We start from the raw sequence: 26,501 nt of genomic DNA on the forward strand, positions 1-26,501 counted from the left end.
ACAGCTGGGGCTATCCCGAGTCGGCATATCTCTCTCTCTCTCTCTCTCTCTCTCTCTCTCTGTCTGTCTGTCTGTCTGTCTCTCTCTCTCGCTGTGACTCTCTGTGAGTGTGTGTTTGTTAGACACAGAAGGAGTGAAAAGGCTGATTTACCTTACAAGGCAGAGAGACTTGGCCACAGCTTCAGATGTTTACAGGAGCTGCTGTGACTCCCCTTTCTTTCTGAATGACTTGATGCCTGTGAGACAGTAACACTGCAGCGTGCAGTAATACTGCATGCATGCGGGATGGAGGAACTGCTTACCTTTGCACAATTTCTAATTCTTCTCAGTAAATACAGGAATGCTACAAACATTATGAATATGTTTTTCTTTAAATTATTTTTTTAAAATGCAGGCATATGAAATAGACAATATGCAAGAAAATGCAGGTAAACACTGCTCCTGCAAAATACTTACCAAATTACCACAACAGTCCACGGGTAAGTCGTCTAGGTGTTCCTTTCAACAGCACAGCCATTTGCCTTTCATAATGCAGAGTTCATGGATGAAAGGAACACAGATGTACTAGAGCACCCCACAGATCTATAGAGAACATGTCTGAGGTACTCGATAATAGGAATAATTTCATGCTCTAGAAAATGTGTGCACAACATAGTAACAGGAGGCTTGAGGAGTTTCATGCTGAGAAGTGACACTAAAGAGTCCAGCAGTGATGCAGAACTTCAACCTGGTCTCAAGGTGCATTCATGTTTCCTTTGATGATCTATACCTTTGTCCTTCTCATCAAAGCACTCTGATGCCAAACATGCTGTCTGTATCATCAATATATTTTGTACTCTGTGGCTACATAAAGGCTTGGATACTTTTTTTTAAAGAAAATATACAGTATTTTACTAAGATATTATATCTCAAAAGTAAATCAGTGCAGATATTTATGTATTTAGTAATTTGTGCTTGTGAATTCCTGTGTAATCATTAAATTGCTAGAAAAGATCATAAATCACCACTTTTGAATTTAAAGTTATTCAATTAAATTCATGTGTGTATAATAACTATGTTTCATGAAATTTGCAAATTGTACCAAGCATTGGTAAGCACATCTTCAGTAACAATTGTAGAGGACAAATATCTGCATGATTACTTTATATCATTTTATAGGGGCTGAAAACATGAGTCATCATGCAATATAGACTATAAAAATGCTGAAGTATCAAGAATGCAAACATACATCTGCAACAATATCAGTACTATTACTTTTGCAGTTTTGCAATTGTATAAAAATAAAATACTGAGGTGAAAACTTTAGAATTACAGCTAAATTTAAGTCCTTATTCACAATACACACCAATATTTTTAATATTTAATTTTGAAATGTAACGCCAGACAGTTAACTCGATAGTATTGTTTCATTTGGTATTGCTACTTTTTCCTGCAGTAAGTAAATAGACATTCTATCACAACTAAAACCCTGCTAGCCTGAGACAAAGGAGAAAAGAGACAATTTTCTCTTTTTAGTCTGCGGTATACACAGACATGTAATAAACTAATGAGCCTCTGCCCTTGCAGGCAAATGTTTGGCTCAACCTACGCAATCAACCTTGGCTATAAAGCCGCCGCACTGACAGTCAGGATAGCCAATCAGCTTTAAGGAGGCAGACGCTTTGTCGCTGAAGCATCCAATCACATGTCTCGGTAGGTTATCGTTCAATTTGTCTTAACCAAAGTTTTTACGTCCGTCGCACCTCGACACTAGACCTGCCTTCCGCTGAGTTCTACAGTTTGGGTGAAAATAGAGCAGGCAGAGAGAAAAGAGCCAGTGTTGTAAGGAGAAAGAGCAAGAGCGAGAGAGAGAGAGAGGGAGAAAGAGGGAAGCCGGGGGTGGACCGTTAATTTTACCCACACACCGTCTTGAATGCGTGGAGGAGGCTGAGCTGCTGCTATAACATCACCTTGCCGAAGAAGGCATACGACAGAAGCCGTCAATATATAAAGCTTTTTATATATAATTATATATATATATTATATACATGAATAATATGGATCACTATGACGGAGAAAATGATTATATGCAGCAAGAAGATGACTGGGATCGGGATCTGCTGTTGGATCCTGCATGGGAGAAGCAGCAGAGAAAGGTGAGACTGTTTTCCGTGAGGATCCTTGTGATGATAATAATTTGTTGTTTGTTATTGCTACTAATGAGGTTTCTTGCGTTTCACAACTTTACTAACATATTGATAAATCAGCTAATCATCCATTTTAGTTAAATGATCAGGCTTTTAATCACCACCTGTGCGCATTTCCTGTCCTTGGTCTACTTTTAACAGACTTCACAACTTTTGTCGCCTCCAGATCTTATACATAACATGAATTTGGAATTTGGAACAGCAGCCTGCCCCTATTATTTATAGAAAGGGGGAAGGGGTACTATAAGAGGGCAGAAAACCAATGAAAACCGGACAGGACGCCCACCTTTCCAGCCCAACAGATGTCAACCATGCGCTTGGCTGCATACGGTGAATAACTTGCCCCTCCTGTCATCTGGTTTATGAAACGGAGTGGATTAGGCCATGCGTAACAATCCGGGGATGGTGCATGTGTGTGTGTGTGTGTGTGTGTGTGTGTGTGTGTGCGTGTGTGTGTGCGCGTGCGCGCATGAGGAGCCTTCGCTTGTTAATTAACCACATTTACCCACGTCCTCCATGTTACCCCAACGCAATGGGGGGGGGGGGCAGTAGTTTTATGTTTACTATACCGAAAGTTAGTTTATCCACCCCTTCACGCTTTTGGATGGGTGGTACGGGGGGAATCTCCTTTATTATAGTGCAGCTATAACAACCTACATACTCTTTTACTAGATGATGGGGTTCATTTTTCCCCTCCCGCTCCCCATACTCGTCCTCCGGATTTCTTAAGGGGAAGAAAAGCGCTGTGGAATCTGAGTAAGCGCTGTGGTTTGGGCTGGGCTTGCATGGGAGCAATCGTGCCCAAAAATGGTAATAATCGGCCCCTCTCGCTGCTGTTGGAAAACTTTTCCCCAGTTTCTTTCTTGCGCTATGAAGCTGTCGGCTTCTAGTTTCCTGGATTATGTCATCATCGGCTGGTTGCTACCGGGCGAAACCGAGTTCGGAGGAGGGAGGGGGAGGTTACAGGCCGGGATGGGATCAGGTGGGGAGAGCAGACTGGACTGATATCAGCTGGTACTGTGGCCAAGAGTGTTAAATACAGTTCACTCATCCTTTCCAGCTTGAATTACACACCTGATGAGTCCACCACGGTCAAATATTTTTCTCTGATGACCCACGTTTTTCAGTGTCTGACTGGACAAACATTGCTGTTCTAATAATCCCAAAGAGAGCAGGGTTGTTGCAGTCATCTGGGCACCAATGTGGGGAGATCTGACTTGGTTCAAGGGAGATGACTGCAGGCTGCACTTGTCCTCAGGGGGGACACACAGCCACACCCACACCCACAGCCACACCCACAGCCACACTCACACACCATGTGTGCACACAAATGCACAAATTTCATTTCCTCCAGGCTCCAGGAGGAAGCCCCTATGCTGATGACCAGACAACCAAAGAGTATATTATGTTTCCCCCACATTATAAATATCTATCTATCTAGCTAGCTAGCTATTTATATGTCTGTGTGTGTGTAATTGCCTTTTTTTGCTGCTAGTTTTTTTTTTAACCATGCATTCACGTGTGCCTTACAACTTGATTATCATGCAGTCATTAACACTTAAAAGGGACAAATAAAGTGTTTTGACTTTAATTGCACTGAATCCTGCATAGGAGAGAAAAGGGTATCTATCTCATTGTTTGGCTCCAGGGAGCATGGACAAGAAGCCAATATCTCAGAAAGTTCCTCATTCCTTCAAACAGTGTTTATAAGTGAGCAACAGAACAATTATGACAAGGAAAGAAATGCAAGATAGGGCACATCACTAGCTCAGAGGTTGTCATATGTTGCATGAAGAAATAGCTTGAAACTTCCCTGCTGTGCTTCCCTCTGCCTTCTGCTTCATCCCTAGAGTCAGCATTTTACTTTGTGTTGGATTGAGAATCAGTTTAATCCTATTTTAAATCCCGGTGTCAACAACCTAAGGTAAAGGGTTAACTGCAGACATTTCCTGGACTTGACTTGAGTAATGAAAAATTCAACAAAAATGGCTTGAACAGGTAAAGGCAGTGTTTTGCAACACACCTTTGCACTTATGAACCTTGCATGTTAGAGACTGCTTTAAATATTTTGAGTCAAGTCTTAACCTGACCCTTAAGAAGAAAGACGCTGGTATCCTCTTATCTTGGAATCTTGACGTCTTTGCAGACCCTGGAGTCTCAGATACTGCAGGCCACTTAAACCTGCAACTCTCATTTGAATTCTCCTATTAAGTAATGCACCTCTATTTTATGAACACGTTAATGACCTGCTTAATATTCATTCTGTTCCATTTATACATTTGTCCTCATAGGTGGAAATTGGAGTTTAGATTGGGATTATTCACAGGTCCAGGTTTTAAATGGACACATATGCTTATTGGGGCCTAAAACCTAATTAACATTGTGTCCAGTGTACATTTGTTTTGTTTACGTGTGTCCTAGTTTGGCCTTATAAGGATGTAAGCAGTCATATCTTTGCTTACGCCTGCCTGTAAACCTCCCGCCTCCCACTTCCCATCTCCCACACCCCAGCCTCTGTCTTTCTAAACGCTTCCAAACCACACATACATTTCCCTGCTCACTTTAGAAGTCACAGATAAGATCAACACATTTGTTCAGTCTTACCAAAAACAAAAAAAAAAGTTTTATAACTTGAATCCTCAAATTGATGACCTGTACCAAGATGCATGTCTTCTTGATGTGAAGAAGAAAGATATTGCTTGTCTGGTTTATCATATAACTGGACACAGCAGCATGTAATTGTTACAATTGAAAGATTCCTTGAACCCGGATGTAAGTTAGCATTGCTCGACATACAGTTCCCTCATCTCCATTGCCAGCGTGCTATGCAGGAGCTTGTTTTCTTGTGTGATGGATATGCAGGAAGTGTTCACTAAGTGAATCAGTGACCAGTCATCCGACTTGTCACCACTTTACACTCCCTACTTACTACTCCGGACTGAGTATTCTGCCCCCCCCCCCAACAGTGCTATCGCTAGCAGCAGGCATCAACACTGAGCATCCTGCTGAGGGAGAAACAATGTTCACATCTAGTGAACTATGCAAAGACTCACTATTTGGAGAATGACGGGCTGCTTCTGTGGTTTGTGCTCATGATTTTTAAGGTTATATGACTGGTTTCAAAGTTCAGAAAGTGATTCAGTATATAACTGTAGTGCAACAGTTTGCTGCAGAACGCAACAGTAATGTCAGCATCTCTCTTTCTCATAAAATGCTTCCTATTATCAGGTTAATCTGCTCCCATAATGCGCTTTTTTTTTAAACAAAAGGTGAGTGTCACAGACCAGTGATGATGATGATTACAAAGCCCCCTCGCTTCTGCTCTCTACCTTGATGAAGGCGTTATGTGCTGAAGGGTTGGTTTGTTTGACTAAATAAAGCAGAATGAGATTGCAGAAGAGTACACCCCCACCTCCCAACATACAGCGTCATGTGATGTTGTCACCTTGATGCTGTGGCCTTGTAAGATAATGTCACCCAACTTGGTTACCATGCAGTCATCAACATTGAAAAGTATTGTGTTTTGGCTCACTTACATTAAATATTCTGTATTACTTTCTTTATGGGAGTGAATTAGGTTGTCCCTCCTTTGGTGCCCTTTAAAATTGTGACATACATGCGTAGGCTGAAGAAATACTTATTTAATGTCTTGCCCAAAGTCAGATTAGGGGATCAATACAACATTCTACTAAGTCTAAGGTCACAGCCATGAAATGGTTTGTAATGCTTGGTAAAAAGGCTGGAAACAGGTGGAAAGTGGGAGTGTCCATACTATCAACTCTAAACCTCAAGGCCCAAACAAGAAATCATTGTGTACACAACAAACTTCAGAACCATAATTTTTACAATGTAGTTTTTGAACACATCACATACCCACAATGTTTTTGTTAAGTGCAAGTTTCCAGTCTCTATTTGTAGGTTTACATGATATTATTTATGGTGTATTATTACAATTGTAGTTGTCTGAAGAAAACTGGACTTTTGAAATACTTGTAAACACATGTCCAGCCAAAAATGTATGCCACCTTAGCTTAAGGAGTTGGCCGTTTTTTGACCATGACAGCAGTACAATTTAATGGCCTTATTGAGCTGTAAGAAAAGCTCAACTAATTGCATTAGACACACTAATCAAACCATCTTCTGCAGCTTCAGCTATGTGAATGGCAAAAACCATTGAGGTATCCCTTAAAAAAGGTGAGTACCTGAAAGCACATGGTTATAGACGCCACCACTTTGTGAATCTAATATGCTGCAGGGAAATGAGCCGTTTCCCAGCAGGAAATGGTTCACTCTCTGTTCTTCAATCACTTAAGCCCCTTTCACACTGCACCCAGATGAACATGGGTGTTTGGGCACTCTGAAAGGGTTGACTCGATATTTCAACCGACCCTCCAAGCAACCCAGGTGTTTAGCGGCTCTCCTCGGCTATGTTTGGCTTGCCAGCAGTGTGAAAAAGGCACCCCGTGTTGTCTCAGGTTCCCCGCGATATGACCTGTTGACGTAGATCTACAGCGCGATGACGTACAAGTGAAAAACACAGGCACACAGCCTGAACAGGGGGAGCTCAGACCCGCATCTGCTGGGAGCTTGAATGCGCCCTAATGCCGAGCAAACGCAGGTACAAAAACTTGCTTTGACACACGTGTTTCAGTGTGAAGGGGTATTTGTTGGATGTTAGGGCAGTTGCCCTCTGAAATACAGAAGACCTAGACTTGTGTGTGCTGATCATCCTGCCTCTGCTTGTTGTCCTGCTGAACAGAATCAAACAGGAGCTCCCCGCCAAACCAGTCATCCCACCCCGATCCCGCTGTCTGAGCCCAGTCTCATTTGTTTTGATTTATTGGATCACAGGTTGACACCCAGGCTGAGAGGGCCCAGGAGCATCCACATGTTTTAGTTCATGAAGTTTTATGTTTGTGCTCCCAGCTCAGCCTTGGGGCACAAGTAGAGGACGGATTCCAGCTTGTCTTGAGTCTGAACTTGTCCTTTGATGATACAGATTGACATTAACCATCTTAACATGTTGACACTATATTTATTTGGTCCTGATGTAGACTGAGAGCAGGAGTTTAGAGCGCACTTTAATTTTCTTTCCACTGTCAAGCTTCTCCCCTTTTATCCCTCTCTGACTGTAAGCTGAGTGTGTGAATACTGTTTGGGTAACTGTTTCATGATTAACAGAAACATCTTGTTATCTCCTGCTAATGAGAACTTTCCATAAAGAGGAAACTGTCTACTCTTTGAATTTTGGGATCCTGACTGATGTATGGTATATCAAAAGATACAGACTTTTGTCAAAGGACTCTTATATAGTCAGACTCTTGGGGAGCAGTATTACTCTCCTTTATGCTGGACTGGTGTTGTAGTTGGAGATCTGGTGGCAATGTTTGGTGGTGGCACTCTAATTTGACACAGAGCCTCAAACGTCTGATGTAACTTTGGTCAATAAAACAAAATCTTTGTTGCCAAACAAAAAAGTGACTTCTGCTCCTAATCATTACTGACTTTTTAAAAAAGAATGAGGACAAACAAAGTTCCTGATCCTTCTCTATTCAATGACTTTTGACAGAGGTTTACACTCACCTCTTACTACTGTTCATTGTGGCAAGCTAACTAGCATGAGGACAGTCTCTTGGGGTCTCAGCTCCCTACAATATGCAGAGGAGATAAGTGCTGAAGAAAGGAATATTCTCCACCTCTGATATAACTGATGTTCTTGCAGCATTTACGTTAATGCCTGCAGGAGCTGCTGTTGTTGTTTTGAACCAGTCATTCAACTGCATTGCAAATGCTGCTGGCATTGTGGAGATATAAAATTGTTGGTTATGTAATAGTGATTGAATTCTAGAAACTTCTATTCACCGCTGATTGGAATATCCTTCCATTAACTTGGATGAAGATCTTGCGTTTAGCCATTTGAACATATTTCAGGGTTTGCAAAGCAGTTGAAGCATGAAGTGCCACAAGTTTTTAAGACATAGAAAAAATTTGCATCAGTGAAACATTTAAGCTAAGAGCTGCAAGCCCATGGCCACATTGTGTGTCTGTAGAGAGACAAAACATCTGATCCTGTCTCGGTCTGGAAATGGTTTTCATGCTAAAGTTGCCCTCCTCATCCCTGAATGATATATTTCTTCAGGAAGCTAATTCTTCCTCAACAAGCAATCCTGCTATAATAGAATTCACTGTTTGAAAAGTCGAATATGAACAATTACCAGGCTCTTTTTTGAAAACCTCCGAAATGCCAGGATCTGGATGCAAATTCTTGCATTGCTTGTTTTCTCAAGCTCTAGCTCCAATTTTAGAAATGGACACAGAATTAGCGATTAGAATCCAAGCTCATGGTTATAGATCATTAAAACAGTTTCAGGGTCAGTACAGCCGTGAATGTTAACAGCATAGTAACTTGGATGTGATGTGTGGATGTGTGTTTTCTTCATTTGAAGATGTATTGAGGATTGCTCCTGAGTTGAGTGGAGTTTTAATATACAGTATTTGCACTCTGCCCCAGATGGGGAGTATTTTAGATCCCACATCCATCGTGAGATCAAGGTGAAGTTCCTGTAGAGCAGAGTGCAGAGCCAAAAACCTGCTCAATTCTCAACCATGTTGGGAGCTGCTACTTATACTCACATGTTTTCAGTAGCACACGACCCAGAGGTAGTTTATTGGCAGCTGCGTGTATGTTTCCAAGGAATTTTGCCCCACCACATGGGAAGGGTGTCGTCAGGTCTTTCCTCTGTTAATGCTATAAATCAAGCCCTATGCATTCTCAAGTGCATGTGCTTTGCTGCGAAACCTAACTTTAAAGCCAAAGGGGGTTCATGTCGTACTTGAGGGAGTCCATGTGTTTTTAGTCTCCTCACCAGAGCAGCTGCAGTATGTCTCATGTAAGTGCAGCTTTGAGTCAACAGATACCGTTGTAAATGCAGGCACACCTTTCCATTCAGTAGCTGCTTTCCATTCAGTAGCTGTGTGGGTGGAGCTGATAGGGAGGGAGGGAGGAGGCGGGGAATGGAAGAGACATACACAGGCAAGCTTTGAGTTCTCTGAAAAAAAAGAGCGTGTTCAGTGGGCTGTTCTTTGTTGCGTTGTCAACCTTTGGTCAATAATTTATCATTACTGGCCAGGATGGTATAGAGGCTATCAAATGACTTGTTACACTTTGGTTGGGTTTTGGGTGTTTCCCCTGCAAAATACAGTATGTGAGCTGTTGTTAAGAGTATTAGCCAAGTTATATGAAGCTAGTGTGTGACTTTAAATACATGTAAACTACATCATAGCTTCGGAATATAGAAATGACATCTTCTGTATTGTAGATGTATAAAAAGAAAAAAGAACACTGTCAGATAATTGGAGTTCGATTGATTCTGAAAGTCATGTTTTAGGGAAACAGGACAAAGTCTTCTGACCTGGTGTTGACTTAGGGTTGAAAGGTTGCTGCCTTGTTGCCTCACCAGTCAGTTATCTTGATGCACAAAATTGTTCTTTTTTTTAATTGGGAAAAAAAATCCCTATATTTTGCAAAGAAAAGTTTTAACCTCACTGGATCTTAAAAAAACAAAACAAAAAACATTTGCCATCTCCTGCCATTATACCATTGGACCATTGGATATTCAGTGACATACGCTTGAGCCAAAGGTTAAGAATAATTCTCAGAAAATGGACAGGATGAGAAAGAGAACAAACACCAAGATATGTTAAAGGGCAAAAGAACAGCTACAAATTCATATGTTTTAAATAACATAATGTACAAAATACACACATTTATATACTCTGTCTGCACCCCTTATTGCTGGGTTACATGAGGGAGGTCAGTAATAGAATAGAGAGACAGTTGAGCAAAAGAACTTCGAATAATATGGACTTAAAGTGTATATGGACTGATCAAACTCACTTTGATCCTGTCTGCCATTGCTTAGTTTTTCCAGTTGCTCAGAGAGCTGTGGCAGGATCTATTTAAATATACATCGACTCTGCCCTCTAAAAGGACCCTTCCATTGGCAACTTTAAGGCATCTTATACTGAAGGTGCGTGGATAGCCTCTGAGATAGCATCTTAGAACACTTTATCTGCTTGGGCATTATTACACACATTAACTCCATAATTTTTTGTTTTCAGTTCATCCAAAACCAGCTTCTGCTTCTGCCAGACAGTTATAAAACTAGGTTTTTGCTTGGACAGGTCTAAATGACACTGGGATCTAATTGCCTTGGAACAAGAGCTAAAACAAAAGCTAAAATTCCATTATTGTTCAATCACTGATAAAGTTATTAAACCAGAAATATACTGTGCTGTTAAAACCAGTGCTTTCTAATGCGGTTATAGCCAGAATTCACGAAAAATCTGAACTAAACCTATAATAGAAGACATCATCCTTTCATCTTTCCTTCCTCTTCCATCAGCTTCTCCCACGTTTGATTCCCTTTCTGTCCTTTTTCAGCAAAACATCTCTCCTCACTGCAGGATGTGAATGGTTGGGTGGCGATGGATTAAAAGTAAATTAAAAGTTGTTTTCCTTGTTCACTTTGAACCAGAGCATGTTGAACTCTCACTCCAGCTTTATCAGGAGACTTGCTCTCCGCTGAATTGAGGTTGCTGTGTCAGGACTATTTGCTGGTGTGTAAATAAATAGGTACTGTAACTGCAGTTTTTGAACAATGATCAGACCAGATGTTTCCAAGGGTTTTAGTTACATGCTAGGCAATTAGTTCTTAATCAGACATATTTGAATGTAACGCAGTGAACTGGCCCTCTGTGGTACATCAAAAGCACATTCAACCATTTTCCTGTGAACCCAGACTGATGATTGACATAAATTGATCCCTCCATCTGTGTTAGTGAGTCCTTGGAAAGATGGTGTTCTGATGGAAGCCAAGGCCAGGGGTTATTTGTTCTCCTACATTTCTTGAGTGGAACAAGTATTTAATGTCTAAATTTTCAATCAGTAGCTGCCATTGATCAGTTATTGCAAGAGTTCCCTGCCCTGTTGCCATTACAGATGATGATCTGTGCTGTATCAGTGACGTAGTCGGATCATTTCCACTGTGCAACAACCACTGACTATTGGCACTGCTTTTCTTTCACTCATCTGTTTCCCACTCCAGGATTAGTCTGCACATCCCCAAAGTCACTTAATTTGCAGGAGTAATCAATAGCAGCCACCACTGCAAATTGCTCATAGTGGATCTCATTACAAGTAGTAACAGACACCTTAGTCAACTGCCCCCCCCCCCCCCCCCCCCCCACCGGTTACCCAGGTTAAGAGTAGCCTCTTACATGTTATGTGGTGTGGAGAGCCCTCAGTTGGAGTTGAAGGTAAAGTGCTAGCAGTTGCTTTGGCTGGTGGATGTACACAAGAGTGTAATCTGCTGCCGCTGTGGTCACATACAACAAACGGAAGTTCACAATCAGTGAAGACCTCCTGTGTGTGTATTCTCATCTCATAATTTTTTTTTTTTATTTCTCTCTGACTTTGCTGTGAACTACTTCTTCCTCTCTCGGCCATCATAATTATAACCTTGTTGGCCTTCCACTTATCCAGATTTGAAAGTTAAATGGTAAATGGACTCAATTTTATATAGCGCTTTTCTACCTTAGTGGTACTCAAAGCACTTTACAGTGTCATCTCATTCACCCATTCACACACACACACTGATGGTGGAGGCTGCCATGCAAGGCGCATCAGGAGCAATTATGGGTTCAGTATCTTGCTCAAGGACACTTTGACATGGTCATCGGGGTCAAGGATCGAACCAGCGACCCTTCGGTTGCTAGACGGCCACTCTACCCCTGAGCCATGCCGCCCAATTAAAGAATAAACGTGCGTAAGACTTGTCTTTGCCCAACATAAAATACTCAAGGTTTTTAGCCTTTTGTGTTCATAGTTGGGTGAAGCTGGTGAAATCCACAATATAGACCAAAACCTTTCCTATATATGGTACATTTGTTGGAATTAGCTGACATTGGCCTTTGTGGAGGAGGTACAGTATATATTGTAAGGCCTGCAGAGTGCCCTTACAGCTTGACACTGGTTTTTCTGGATGCAACTAAGTATCTAAGATCCAGTGTAAAGAGATGCAGGTCCTTTTGTTTCCTGCTTAAGATGTTATTATAAGTGAATAATATTTATATTGTATGGTGAAATTAGAGCTCGTACAGTAAAAGGGACGTATTTGGAGCAGCAGCAGGCTGTGCTGCTAATTTGAAGGACATGGCAAAAATTTTAAACATTTATTTTGGTTGAAGATGTAGGTCAAAGTAATAGTCAGCTTTTCTCAGAGCCTGATGAATATAAGACACCACCAAACTGCCTTTTTAACTTATTTTGTGGACTACAGTTATGCTATATGACCTTGCCTCATTGTTGGGTGTCTCTGAGTTCAGATAACATTATTATCCAAAAGCATCCTGGAATAGGTAAACTAAGGAAGTATCTTATTCCAAGCTTTGTCTGAGGGCAGGCCCTCTGTCTCTGACATAAAAAAAAAAGACTTTCTATCTAATGATTTGTCTACAAAGTAGTGTGTAGGCAGCAACACTCATCAACTCAGCAGTGTGTGTCAATCATTATTTCTTTATATGACGTGTTGCACACTGGGTCAGAGTAGTCCATGTTGCCACTGGAATGAATTGAATAAATTACATTATGTATGAGTTTTCACTTCAGCTTCATGAGCTCAACTGGAAGTCTTCCTACTTGTAACAGTAGCTCACAAGTTTAACTTATATCGGTATGTGTCATTTTGTGTGTGTGTGTGTGTGTGTGTGTGTATGTGTGTGTGTGTTTATATATATATGTATCTATGTATATATATATATATGTATATATATACATACACATATATACATACACATATACTGTGTAAATAGAGATATATGTAAATGTATATTCATATCTATTTCTACATCTATCTATATGTATCTATATCTATCTATAGATAAAAGATAGATCTCTCTCTCTCTCTCTCTCTCTCTCTCTACATATATGTGTGTGTGTGTGTGTGTGTGTGTGTGTGTGTGTGTGTGTGTGTGTGTGTGTGTGAAAATAAAATGATGGAAAAAACTAAATGAAAAAATAAATGATGGTCCAACTAAACTCAAACCGGATGGGACGTATGTTGCTGCAGGATGCTGTGGTAGCCATGATGGTTCACTGTGCTTTTACTTTTGAATAAATCTCCAACAGTGTCACTAACTCAGCTACCCTACACCATCACACCTCCTCCTCCATCCTTCACAGTGGGAACCACGCATGTAGAGACCATCCATTCACCTTTTCTGCATTGCAGAAAACCAAGTGGAACCAAAAATTTCAACTTTGGACTTTTCAGACCAAGGCACAGATTTCCACTGGTCCAATTTCCATTCCTTGTGTTTCTTGGCCTAAACACATCTCTTCTCCTAGTTGCTTTTCCTTAGTAGTGGTTTCTTAGCAGCTACTTGACTGTAAAGGCCTGATTGGTGCAATCTCCTCTGATGTAGAGATGTGTCTGCTACTCAAACTCTGTGTGACATTCATCTGAGCTCCAATGTGAGGTCCTGTTAACTTGTGATTTCTGAGGCTGGTGACTCAGCAGCAGAGGTGACTTGGTCTTTACTGGGGTGGTCCTCATGTGATCCAGTTTCATTGTAGCGCTTGATGGTTTTTGCAACTGCACTTAGGGACACATTCAAATTTTTTGCAATTTTTTGGACTTACTAACATTCAGTCCGTAAAGTAATGATGGATTGTTGTTACTCTTTACTTAGCTGATTGGTTCTTGCCATAATATGAACAACAAGTTGTCAAATAAAGCTGTCAGCTGTGTACCAACCTGACATCTGCACAACACAACTGGTGATCCCAACCCCATTAAGAAGGCAAGAAATTCCACAAGTGAACCCTGACAAGGCAAACCTAAGAGGTGAAAACCATTTCAGGTGGCTACATCAGGAAGCTCATTGAGAAAACAGTGGCTACATTGAGGAATCTAAAATATGAAACATCCATCCATTTTCTACTGCTTATCTTGTTGAGGGTCGGGGGGGCTGGAGCCTATCTTCTTTGGGTGACAGGCGGGGTACACCCTGGACGGGTTGCCAGTCCATCACAGGGCCAACACATATAGACAGACAACCATTCACACTCTGTCAATTTAGGGTATCAATCAGTCGAGTCCCCTCTTGATGTCTTTGGACTGTGGGAGGAAGCTGGAGTACCTGGAGAGAACCCACGCACAGAAAGATCCTGTGCCTGAGCCAGGGCTCGAACCCGGAATCTTCTTGCTGTGAGGCGACAGTCCAAACCACTGCACCACCGTACCACCTAATTAATTATATTATTACATTATATTAATATATTATATCATATATTTTCATCCATCCATTTTATATATAGCTTATCCCTCAAATGTTGCAAGGGGCTGGAGCCTACCCCAGCTGGCATGGCGCGAGAGGTGGGGTATACCCTGGACAGGTTGCCAGTAGACTTATAGTACACAGTTACTTTCTCCGCCTTAGTTGAATTGAGGGGGAAGACATTTTTTTAAATGTGTTTTTTTGTGATCATCTGCCTATTTCTGATGTTCCACTGGGATGTAAGAGGCCCTCTGGTGCCCTGAGTTGGAGACTTTGTTTTGAGAAATTGATGGCAGTGTTGGAAACTGTCTTCCCGTGTCAGACGCTCTACCAGCAATACCCGCCTTCTGTTCCTCTGCTAAACTTTTCCCACTGCCTGTTTTTGTGATATGGCAGCAGTTGCTGCTCATGAGCTGGCTTGTTTCAGTCAAAGGATTGTTCGAATATGAATTTTTAAGAGAAGCAGGACATATTTTCCTAACTGAAGCTGATTAATGAAAAGGGGGTGAGTAGTATAGTGTATATTTTACTGTTGTATTATATTATTGTTATTATTATTATTATTATTATTACATAAAGCATGAGATATCCATTTACTATGTTTCATCTGCGTGAAACTGCAAAACTGATGAGTCAAATTTGTGGCTAGGAATACTATGAAGCAATAACAGGCTACACTCTTAGGAGTTGTTCTCATGGGAAAAAAAGTGTTTTATCTTCTTTATCCTTATTTTCATGTTCTTGATAACATACAGTGTGGTGTTAAAAATATATCACTAATGTACACTGGCCCAAACAGGACACAAACTGTAGCTGTGTTGAAAGTGCTCTTTGTTTGAGTGCACTGTAGCTCCGCCCAACTCAGTGTTTCCCTGAGTTACGTGATGGTCAGCAGTGAAAAAATGCTGCTGTGGCACAAAGCAGGACTGAGCCGCACTCTTTCCATCACACAACTGTGAGCATACTGTGGTTAAGCTGACTCATGACTAAGGGGATATGAGTCGGGTGATGTGGGCCGCTGCACTTCCCGTCACTCTGTTTAGATTGGTGTCTGACTGTTGTCTGAGAGCTTAGTCATGACTCAGGTGGCTTAGCTCAAAGCAATTCCTTTTCTCTGTGCAGGGCAAACATGCAGATCATCCCGTTCTCATCAAAGCTAATTTATGGTGAACTCAAACTGACAGACAGACACACAGTCTTAGGTTCAGGGTAACAGCTACCATGCCATTTTTAATGCAACTGTTCTGAACTCGCAGGATCCTCTCCAGATGGTGCAGTGGGGAACACTAGATATACCATGTTTCCACTGAGCTTTTGAATGACTTGATGGTCTTAATGGCTGCCTCATGGCTTGGCCTCTATTCCATTAGTACCTTCACATAGATTTGTGTTCTGTGAGATCATCGGGTGCAGATGATTCTGTCCTTTTTTATGTTTAAGATTATTACCGATCCCCATTAGTCTTCACCCCAGTGAAGACCATTCTTCCTGGGGTAGACACTCATACATACAGTCAACTAAAACATAATACAATGAGATTATGTTTTGGGGTCATCAGCTGTTGACACAGTATGGTGGAGGTGGATTATTTCCTTGTGTGTCTAAAACAGAAGAAGTTTTTTCAGATTAATGTCGGGCTCTGACAGTAGTTTCTGCTAAAAATCCCCTTTATATGTTTCATCTTGATTATCATCCTTGAATTTAACATCTTGGTGGAGGAAATTATGGTAGGCTCTCACCATCACAGGTGTTTCTGTGGTTGTAAACTTGTGTTGTGTGGGGTGTGTGTGAATGTTTGTATGAGAGCTCCAGGAGTTGTGGACGTGGGTTTTAAAACCCTTGACGCAGTCAAGCTGTTTGTGGGTCTCCTCAGGCATTTGAGGTTGTCATAGAAACTGTTCAGTGTGAGGCACTCTGCTGCGTTTTCAGCGATCCACAGACAAGCTCGTGAGCCATTACCACACTTAGGCTTCTCATCGTAACAAACACATTAATATGCATAAGAGCCCCTTAAGATGGCAAGACAATAAATATCAGTCCTCCAACCACACTAGTAGGGGCATGGCAAGTCTGTCAAGCATATTAGGAAATGCATGTATTGAGCACATATGTACACAGCATGTATATTCCCTGCACCAACTGTATGCTCACAGGTTGAATGTGAGTTTCTTCATTTGCATATCTTTAAATTGTGTTCATGCTCCGGGGTGCATTTGCTCACACACAAGCAGCCTTCTCCACATGTGTGCTGAAGCAGCATGGCGATAGACAAGTGTAATGGGATGACTATGCTGAATCAGCATTTTCTGGTTCAATATATGCTCTAGAGATACTCCATCATGGCTTATTTGGAGGAAATCATATATCATCTTCTGTGTATGGCCAGGACAGGGGCTGCTATGGAGTCTTTATTGAGCTTAGATCAACAAAGGTGCAAAAAAAAAATTGAGGATTCAATAAAAGCAATGTGGTGGAGGATTATAGATAATTTTATGCTTATTAAGTTCTTATTGATACATAGATTTGCAGCATACGTATTTCCAGCTTTTGAAAATTATGCATGTAAAATACATTTCTCTTGTTTTGAACACTTGATGATTTTGTATAGTCTCATCATAAAAGATCTACATAGGTCAATTAGTTATTTCATAATGGGAATAGAGGATAAAACTTTTATTATTACACTCCTACTGGGCAGGGTATCAATTTTCAATTGCTTTGGATCACTGACACATTTGTGCTATAGCACAGTTATTTATTTTCATGGTCCTCTACCACCAACAATAAGCCAGAGGTCAGAGGCATTATTTTGTTCAGGTCGTCCGTCCATCTCTCCATCTGTTTGCCTCTTCTTGAAATTTCTTAAAATTTGGCACAATGCCTACTGGAACTATGATTACTGTAAAGCAGTGAGGCTCCTCACTTTGTCTCTTTTTTCTTTTGGCAAAGGCTGGGTGTGGCTTCCCTGTTGGGCCATGGAGACCCGATCACACACACCTGAAGAGCTGGCTCATCAAGCACTGCATTTTAGCATCGGCTACCAATTATAATCTGCTGCCTAGTGGGGCAGTTGACTCTGGTTGCTAGTGGTTAGCAATTATCTCTCATTCCATTTTTTTGACTTATGCTTTTTGTACTTGTTGCTTACAACCTGCTTTTTGTGCCTTTTGTATTGTAGTTGCTCAGTTGGTCTCCAGCATCACTCCCACCAAGTTGCCAAGCCTCAGCCTTCCACACCCCCACCCCCAATCAATGAATAATTATTTTTGAGAAATGTTTGATTCCATCTAGTTTTATTTGTTTGAGTCTTCATAGTGTTGATGTCACAAATTTGTCAGATCACCTAACGTTCCCTTTTGCCAGGCTTCACATTGTGTGCTTGTGTCCTCACTAAAAGTGGTTGGGCCAATGAGCGTCCTTTGAAGAGATAGAGGGTGTGGTTTAAGTGTGTCAACAGCGTGACTGTTGATTCTAAACGAAAATGGCACCTCCTGAGGAGGTTAGAATAGATGCTGATGTAGCAGCAGTTATGTCAGAACTGATATGAGATGTTACTCTTCAGTTGACTGGCGTCAGCTTCTATTTGAATTTTCAATCTGACTGGTTGAAATTAGCCCATGAAAGACTGTGACATATGGTTCATCCAGACACCAAGTGTGTGCCCTTTCCTAAACAGTTTCTACAGGGGACTTCCAATATTGTTTTTCTATAACTATTAGGTGTGTCAGTTGAATGGTCACTTTCACCTCATATGAATATGAAGTCTCAGGAATGTACTCTTTGCTCTTAGTGATAACCATGACCATTTTTGTAGCCCTCTCACTTAAGAGTTTATGGAATTCGTAGTTCCATTATGTTGCTCTGCAATGCTACCTCTTTCCATTTCTAGGCTTGGCAATAAGCAATTCTGTGGAGCTGCTCCCCAGCATTCTTTTGTCTGCTAAAGGGGTCGTGTTTGTGGTGGCGTTTCCCTATGAGCATGGTTACGCAAACACTATGGGGCCAGTTTTTAACAAACTTGGTGTAATGGAATGGGCCATGGAGGAATCCATTACATATTTGAGCAGATTAGTAAGAAAAAACCTTGCAGCATCAGGAAATTACATGTTTTTACATTTTAATGTACTCCTCTTAATGGGTTGACAAAATCCTCATCCCATCATTTATACTTACATTGCCACTTTAAACGTTGAACTTTGAACTGAAAAGTCAGTCCAGACATTATGGTCAAAGATCACATCAACCTGAATTTTCATTGTATTTGTCTTTCGGCATACACAGTATTGTTCCTCTCTCTGCCATCAGGTTTTTCAGACTTTGCATCATGTTTCGCTGCTCTCTGGCCTCCCACTCAAAAGCTGGGATGGAATTTGTGTTTCAGTCTCTTTGCCAGATGCTCAGAGCCCCAGGGCAGCAGTCCACTCTGACCATGCTTTCACTCTGACATTCAGAAAGAAAGGTCTGCCAGATTTACATTTTATTTTTATGCCCGGAACCTATACTTTGCCAGGAACCTATAATGGGCCAATATTAGAAGAGAGTGCTGTCTCAACACCACCTGTATCTATCCAGGTTGTTATTGTGTTCTGATTATTTTTAGCAGCATTTGAGGAATGTCAAACATTTTACACAGTATCTTCTTTTTGTTGACTGGTCCTCTTCCTCTGCTTCTACCTCTGTGGGTGTCAACTGAAGATTTAGTTGTCATCCATGCTTGGAGTTAGTGTTCAAATTCTAGTTTTATGAAGGTTATGTGCCTTGGAGTACTAATTTGTACAATGGTCAAGAGATGCAAGACCTGCCATGAGTTGCAGACAGACGCCTTTCCCAGTGCCAGTGAAAGTGTTCTCTTTATTTGTAGGTGTTTCCTGTCAGTATTGGAGCCTCCTTGTGAGACTCTTTACTCTATGAATTTGTGTTTTTTTTTTACCATGCTATATTATGTGTTGCCCAGACTCTGTGAAAAAGGTGTGGAAGCCATTGTGTTTTGGGTTTGACCGTAAGGTATGTTGTGTGGGATTTGCATGCAGGCATTGTACTTTTTGGGGTGAGGATGGGTGCAATTAGAGTGATTATAGTGATCTTATTATTTTAAAGATGAAGTTGCATTTCATTCAAAAGTCTTATACCCACACTTTCTTCCTTCTGGTAAAAGAAATCAAATGTTTGACGACTCATTGAATGCACTGTTTTTGCATCCAATGAAAATGCTTTCCTGGATTCGTCTGCACCTACCCCATCTGATATCTGCCCTAAAAGACTTCTTCTTGTAGACTTATAGTACATTGTGCAAGAAGTAGCAGTGAAATAAATGATTTGAGCGTCAAGTCAATTTTATTTGTAGAGCACAAAATCACAACAAAAGTTATTTCATGACACTGTATAAGTAGAGAAAGTCTAACACCACCCTCCAAATAATTTACACCCAACAATTCTCAATGAGCAAGCATATCTTCCAACAGCAGTGTCAATTTTAACAGGCAGGGATGAGCCATCCTCATTCCCATTGAGCCTGGACTGAACAGATGGAAGGCGGCATGGTGGTGCAAGAAGGTTCCGGGTTCGAGTCTTGGCTTGGGCACAGGATCTTTCTGTGTGGAGTTTGCATGTTCTCCCTGTTCCTGCATGGGTTCTCTCCAGGTACTCCGGCTTCCTCCCACAGTCCAAAAGACATGCAATTTGGGTCTAGGCTAATTGGATACCGTAGACGTGACTGTGAGTGTGAATGGTTGTCTGTCTATATATGTTGGCCTATGGACTGGCGATCTGTCCAGAGTGAACCCTGCCTCTCGTCCCAAAGCCACTGGAATTGGCCCCACCCCCCCACCCCCCGCGACCCTTAACAGGACAGGCGGAAGAAAACGGATGGATGGATGAACACATGGAGACTTAATGGGAATGGCCATCTGCTTTGACCTGTTGGGTCACATAGCTCCATCCATCCATTTTCATCACTTTTCATGTCAAGAGTCGTGGGGGGGGGGGGGGGGGGGGCTGGAGCCTATCCCAGCAGTCTTCGCGAGAGGTCTTGGACAGGTCCCCAGTCCATCACAGGGCCAACATATATAGACAGACAACCATTCGCTTTCGCACCCATGCCTAGAGTCATTTTAGCGTATCCAATTAGCCTAGTCCCTTCTTGGATGCCGTTTGACTGTGGGAGGAAGCCGGAGTACCCAGAAAGAAATTATGCAGGCACAGGGAGAACATGCAAACTCAACACAGAAAGATCCAGTGTTTGAGCCCGGAACCTTCTTGCTGTGAGGCGATAGTGTTAACCACTGCACCACCGTGCCGCCACATAGCTCTTTCAAAGTTATTTAATTCATCAACACATTTGACCTATTGGGCCTGATAACATTTAAAAAAAGGGTTGAACTCATGATGAAATTATTATTTATCCATATTCATCAGCAGAGAGTTAACAAAAGTAGCCAATTTGTCTGTTGTATGCATGTTGAAGTGAAATGATGATTACATGATTTACATTATTTATGTTGGAATCCACACTGAGAATGTATTGAAAATGAAAAGTGTTACCACCAGTTAAACACCAGAACATCAAGAAAGTTCCTCATCATTTACTATTCAGACTCAGACTGCTACACTTACTGTATAGCCTCAATCCCACAATGTTTTTTCTCTGAGTTTGGTTTACTGTGACGCTTGGACCCCCCACACATCAGGAAGTAATGGAGGAGTCTAAGAGGTACGAAGGTCTTGAACAGCTTTGTCTTCCTTGAAAAAGAAACAATTTTCACAAGCTGGAGAGATAAAGGCAGAAGAGAAACAATTCACGATTCTGACATTTGTCGAGACCCTGTCCCTCAACCATGAATTTTTATGTTGTGGATTATATCATAAGGAGAATTGTTTTTCCACTTTTACCCCTTCACAGTTCCTTTCTCTTCCTAAGCTGAATTGAGGGGGAAGACATTTTCAAAGAGTTTTTTTTTGCAATTATCTGCCTATTTCTGATATTCCACTGGGATGTACGAGGCCCTCTGGTACCCTGAATTGGAGACTTTGTTTTGAGAAATTGGTGGCAGTGTTGGAAACTGACTTCCTATGTCAGATGCTCTACCAGCAATATCCGCCTTCTGTTCCTCTGCTTAACTTATCCCCCATCCAGTTTTGTGATATAGCAGCAGCTAAAGCTCATGAGCTGGCTTTTTTCAGTCAAAGGATTGTATGAATATGGATTTGCAAGAGAAGCAGGAGATATTTTCCTAACTGAAGCTGATTAATGAAGAGGGGGTGAATTTGGGGAGAGTTGGTATCAAGTGTCAGATGGGGAAAGGAAGGAGAGATTGCCAGTTCTTAAAAGGGTGTTCAGCTGCCGGAGGAAGAGCATCCTTCCTAAATTTTGCAAAGTTAGGATGGATGCTCTTCCTCTGGCAGCTGAAGAAATTCAGGCTGCTGAGGCCAATTATGATCCAATTCTACACCACCACTATAGAATCCATCTTCATTCACTCCATTATCACATGGTTCCCTGCCGCAGTGGCCAAAGACCAGGCCAAGCAGAGAGAGTGACTGGCACTCCCCTGTCCTCCCTCAAGTCCTTCCATGACACTGGTGAGGAGGGAGCTCTGAGGAGGGTGAGGTAAATCATTGTACTTACTGCACTGTATTTTTGTCAAAAACACAAACATGGTCATGTAAATCATGTAATGCTAAGTAAAGTTCCATTATTATGTTTTGCATAAATATAAAGTAATAAAGGAATTCCTATCCTATCATATCCTAATATTAGATTCTATACATCCCATCCATCCATTTTCTATACCCCTTATCCGTTAAGTGTTGCAGGTGGGGTGGGGGGTGGGGGTCTGGAGCCTATCCCAGCTGACATTGAGCGAGAGGCGGGGTAAATCCTGGATAGTCCATTACAGGGCCATCAGGAGCAATTAGGAGCTCAGTATCTTGCTCAAGGATCAAGGATACTTTGACATGCTCACTGGTGAGGATTGAACTAGTGACCCTTCAGTTACTGCTGCCCCTGAAAAACATTAAATTCAATTTAAGATAAGATAAGATAAGATAAGATAACCCTTTATTCGTCCCACAGTGGGAAATTGGCCGTAGCAATAGCAATATAGAATCAATATCACATAGATTCTATGTTTCTACTGTAATGCATAAGTGGAAGTTTTGATGTATTTACAAAATCTAGTGGTGTTACGTTCTTATTTTCTTTTATAATTAAATTAGATATTGTAGCTGAAAATCTGTAAACAGACTGACACATTCTCAGGATGGCAATGTGATGATACTCAGTTTCATCAGGGTGTTTTGGAGGAGCATGGAGACCATTACTTTTACGCTTGAAGCTGCAAGTGTGTGTTGTCCATGCTCCATCAGTTACAATGATGGATGTCTTGATGAATGTCAGGAATAGGGGTGGAACTATTCACAAATTCCATGGTTTCGCCTCATATTGCAGTTTTAGGGACACAGTGTTTGGTTATGTTCCCTTTTTTTATTTAATGCACATATCCTCTTAGGGAAGGCAGCTCACAAGATGTTTTCAAGGGAAGCTTGTTAAAAGTAATAAAGATATTGCACACTCAATCGCTAGATGCTAAAGTTTCATCAAGGGAAGCTTAAACATATTTTTTTACTTTAGCCTTTAGTTAGCTTTGCAGTTGCTCTCTGTTGCACTTTTTAAGCCATCCCTTATGTTTTTAATTTTTAAAAAATATTTTAATTGTGATTTTATTTCACTGCTTTTACTCTCTTCTCAGCATTCTCTTTTAACATGATTTTTGTGTTTGTTTTGTGGAACCAAAACTTGCAGTTTGCATTTGTACTGAACCTAGGGTTGTTGTGTTGAACATTTTTTAGAAAAAAATTATTTTGTAGTAATGTAAAACCCCATATTATTCACATTAAGGTTTTGCAATGTTTCTACACTTGGCAGCACGGTGGTGCAGTGGTTAGCTCTGTCGCCTCACAGCAAGAAGGTTGCGGGTTGGAGCCCCATGGACTGGCGACCTGTCCAGGGTGTACCCTGCCTCTTGCATGAGAGCTGCTGGGATAGGCTCCAGCCCCCCCCCCCCCCATGACAGCTAACAGGATAAGCAGAAGAAAATGGATGGATGGATGTTTCTATGCTGTCCCTAATCTTCCAAGAGACACTGGGGTGAGGTTTTTTTGTGCTGGATTGAGGGAGAGGAGGTGGGTGTCATCATTCACAGAGACGGTGATACTGGGGGAGAGAAAATAATGGTTCCAACAATAGCATCTCATTGATGCCAAGAATTATACATATGCTTGACATACAGAGATATATCCAGAGACATACAGAGATATATCCACATGCAAATATACATCTATTTGTCTGCAAATTACCTCAGCTGTTTATGAACAAAGAATGTCAGATTTGCTATATCTTACACATTAAATTTGGCACATCTCAATGCATCTGCGAATCGTTACACCCTTACTTTGTTAAATGCAGTATGTAGTTTGACATATTTGCTGTAATGAACTGTGCATTCAGTGGTTTCCATTGAAAAAATGTGCATATGACGCTCACTGGCAACTTTCCCTGAAATAGATGCAGAGCAGATTCCTCCAACTCTTTGTTGAGTGGTACATTCTGTGTTTCTCTCTGTAGTGTGTGTTGTATGATCTTCAGACACTCTTCCTTGCATTCATGTTGTTCTTGTACACTTTGTAAAGCAATGAATCTTACAAAGTTGTGAATATGTGTGTCTGAGACGGCAAGAACCCTTCCTGCCTTTCAAAAACCTGCAAGTGAAAACAATTCTCAATACCAAAGCTCGTCTGGTTCCGCTTCACTTGAACGTGTGTGCACTGAAGTAAAGTAATAGGACTGTATCAGTGGGAGGAGCTGAGGGGAAGCCCTTTGAGACAAACTGTTTGTGAAAACGGGCTATACAAATAAAATTGCCTTGCCTTGCCTTGCCTAGTGAATTTTGTGAACATCCCCTTCTCTCATCTTTCCCCGCTTTCTCTAGTCTCAACCACCAAGAACTGAGGTGGGTTGTAAAAACCACAGGGGTTGCATTTGGAGCCTTACATTGTTGTCATATATGAGACAATGATGCCCTTTAAAACACAAATGTTGCAAAATTATTCAGAATTTACCGTATATTGCATTTTTGTGCCTTGCCTTTTGCATTGTTTTATGATACTTATATGTTATTCATTTGGTTGTGGCCAAATCATTTTGGTTGGTGTCAAATTTAAGTCTTTTTAACAAGACAGTTTTTCATTGTGTGGTTCTTAGTTATGCCATGCAAGTTATGCCTGTCAAGTGGAATGCCAGCCTCCCAACCACCAAGGGGCTGCATATTGCAGTTAAAGGGAATTTGTGTAATATTCAGTCAGTTGTCCATTTCATACGCCAAACAACTGTGAACACCAGTTCTTTTGTCTGGAGTTTGTCAAAAACATCCATTACTACTCATTGCTAGTTAAGGATTTTGTAAAGTGGAATGAAGCTGTTTTAGGAAAAGAAGATTTAATGAGAAACTTAAATGAATGATATGAAAGAATATCTTCCACACACAACAATCATCAGGTAAATTGTAAGTTATTGTCAGTATCTGTTGCTGGTTGTGCAAATCCAGTAACAAGCAGGATTCTGTGGAAATAAAATGACCAGTTTTTCATGTTGATGTCATGTCTAACTGTCTACTAATTCAGTAATCTGCCATTGTGACCAGTGGACCAGTCACTCAGTGTCATGCCATACTGAGACCCAAGAACACCTTGGGGTCTGGGTATGTTGACCATAAACAGTCCGCAGTTCATGTGACTATACAGGTGCGCAGCAGGCTGGACTCTGTGCTTTTGCCAAGCTCCACGGTGACCCAGAGAGTTAGAAGAGCTGCAGGAGGGCAGACTAATTCTTGTCTGGAGGCCTATGTCAGCCAGTCTTACCCTTCCTCCAGCACATTTAACAAGCTAGCATTCCATCTGTGAACTTCTAGGTTTTTTTTTACAGCCCTCAGATCCTTTTGACATTTTCAGCCGCTTCCTCTGACAAAGAGTTTTAACATGCTAAAGTTTTAATAGGAAGTGCATTAATTTTATCCTTAAAAATATGTGCTAATGCTTTTCAGATTCCAAAATAGACTGTGATCATTCAGTTGAAAACTTTTTTGAGAACTGGACTTAAATCCTTTCATATTATGTTATCTTGTGAAGATATGTGCTGTTTCTTACATGACAACATGCAATTTTAGTGAATTAAAGTTGAAATACTCAATTTACCCGTTGCATTGATTTGGAGATAAAATGCCTGAAAAATTTCTTCGAGACACACATGTTCAACTCCATAGTGGTAGAGCCAATTTTTGTAAGAGAAAGGAAAAGAAAGGAAGATGTCGAATGCAAACAAAACGCCACAATATGAGAGCCTGAACCTGCAGATCAAGGGAAAAACCTCATTCCTGACACTTAGTGTAAATTACAGTCATGCCAATTGCTGATGCCACAGACATGCAGTTTAAAATCTTTGGCATATCTTCGAACACTGAATTAATTGAAGTGTCTTGGTGCCATTTGGTAAATTAAGAGCAACACTGCAGACTATAATATCTTAAGGGAGAAGGGCATGTGCCTGCCAACTGCTCATTAATTTTCCTCGCTGTACTTTTTCTGTCAATTCTACCTTGGAGATAAAACACCCTGTAATCTGCCCTTTTCCATCCCCCAGGTTACACTCTCCACAGGGTCTCCTTTGGCTTTTTCATTGGTTAAAACTCTACCACATGCCAGCAAAAGCTGAAACCCAGGTCTTGACTCTCAAGAATGTTGATTGCTGTGTAAACCACATACTACTACACCATTCTAATGGTGAGGTCCGTACTATGTGTCAACTGAATGCGCTGGGATGTTACCGCCACATGATGTGGGGAATATCCCTCTGTCTGAGCCTTCTGGGGCCAGATATCCAAAGTTTTGTCCGAATTGATTGGCATGGTTATAACATACAATCCA

General features: G+C 41.2%; 1 protein-coding gene across 5 annotated transcripts in view; it reads left to right on the top strand.

The window, feature by feature from the left end:
* Positions 1 to 1,722: 1,722 nt before the first annotated feature.
* actn1 (actinin, alpha 1) overlaps positions 1,723 to 26,501 on the top strand; it is a 66,100-nt gene continuing 41,321 nt past the window's right edge. For 3 of the 5 annotated variants that reach the window (XM_086183763.1, XM_086183764.1, XM_086183767.1), the window contains exon 1: positions 1,723 to 2,135. In XM_086183763.1, coding sequence (XP_086039889.1) covers positions 2,028 to 2,135 — 108 coding nt within the window. In that variant the 5' untranslated portion in view covers positions 1,723 to 2,027. The remainder of the gene's footprint in view (positions 2,136 to 26,501) is intronic. The other 2 variants (XM_086183765.1, XM_086183766.1) reach the window with 1 other exon arrangement.

This window comes from Aulostomus chinensis, chromosome 17, assembly GCF_037954235.1.
Source record: "Aulostomus chinensis isolate RoL2024-O1b breed Wild chromosome 17, RoL_Achi_v1.0, whole genome shotgun sequence".
Classification (NCBI taxonomy): Eukaryota; Metazoa; Chordata; class Actinopteri; order Syngnathiformes; family Aulostomidae; genus Aulostomus; species Aulostomus chinensis.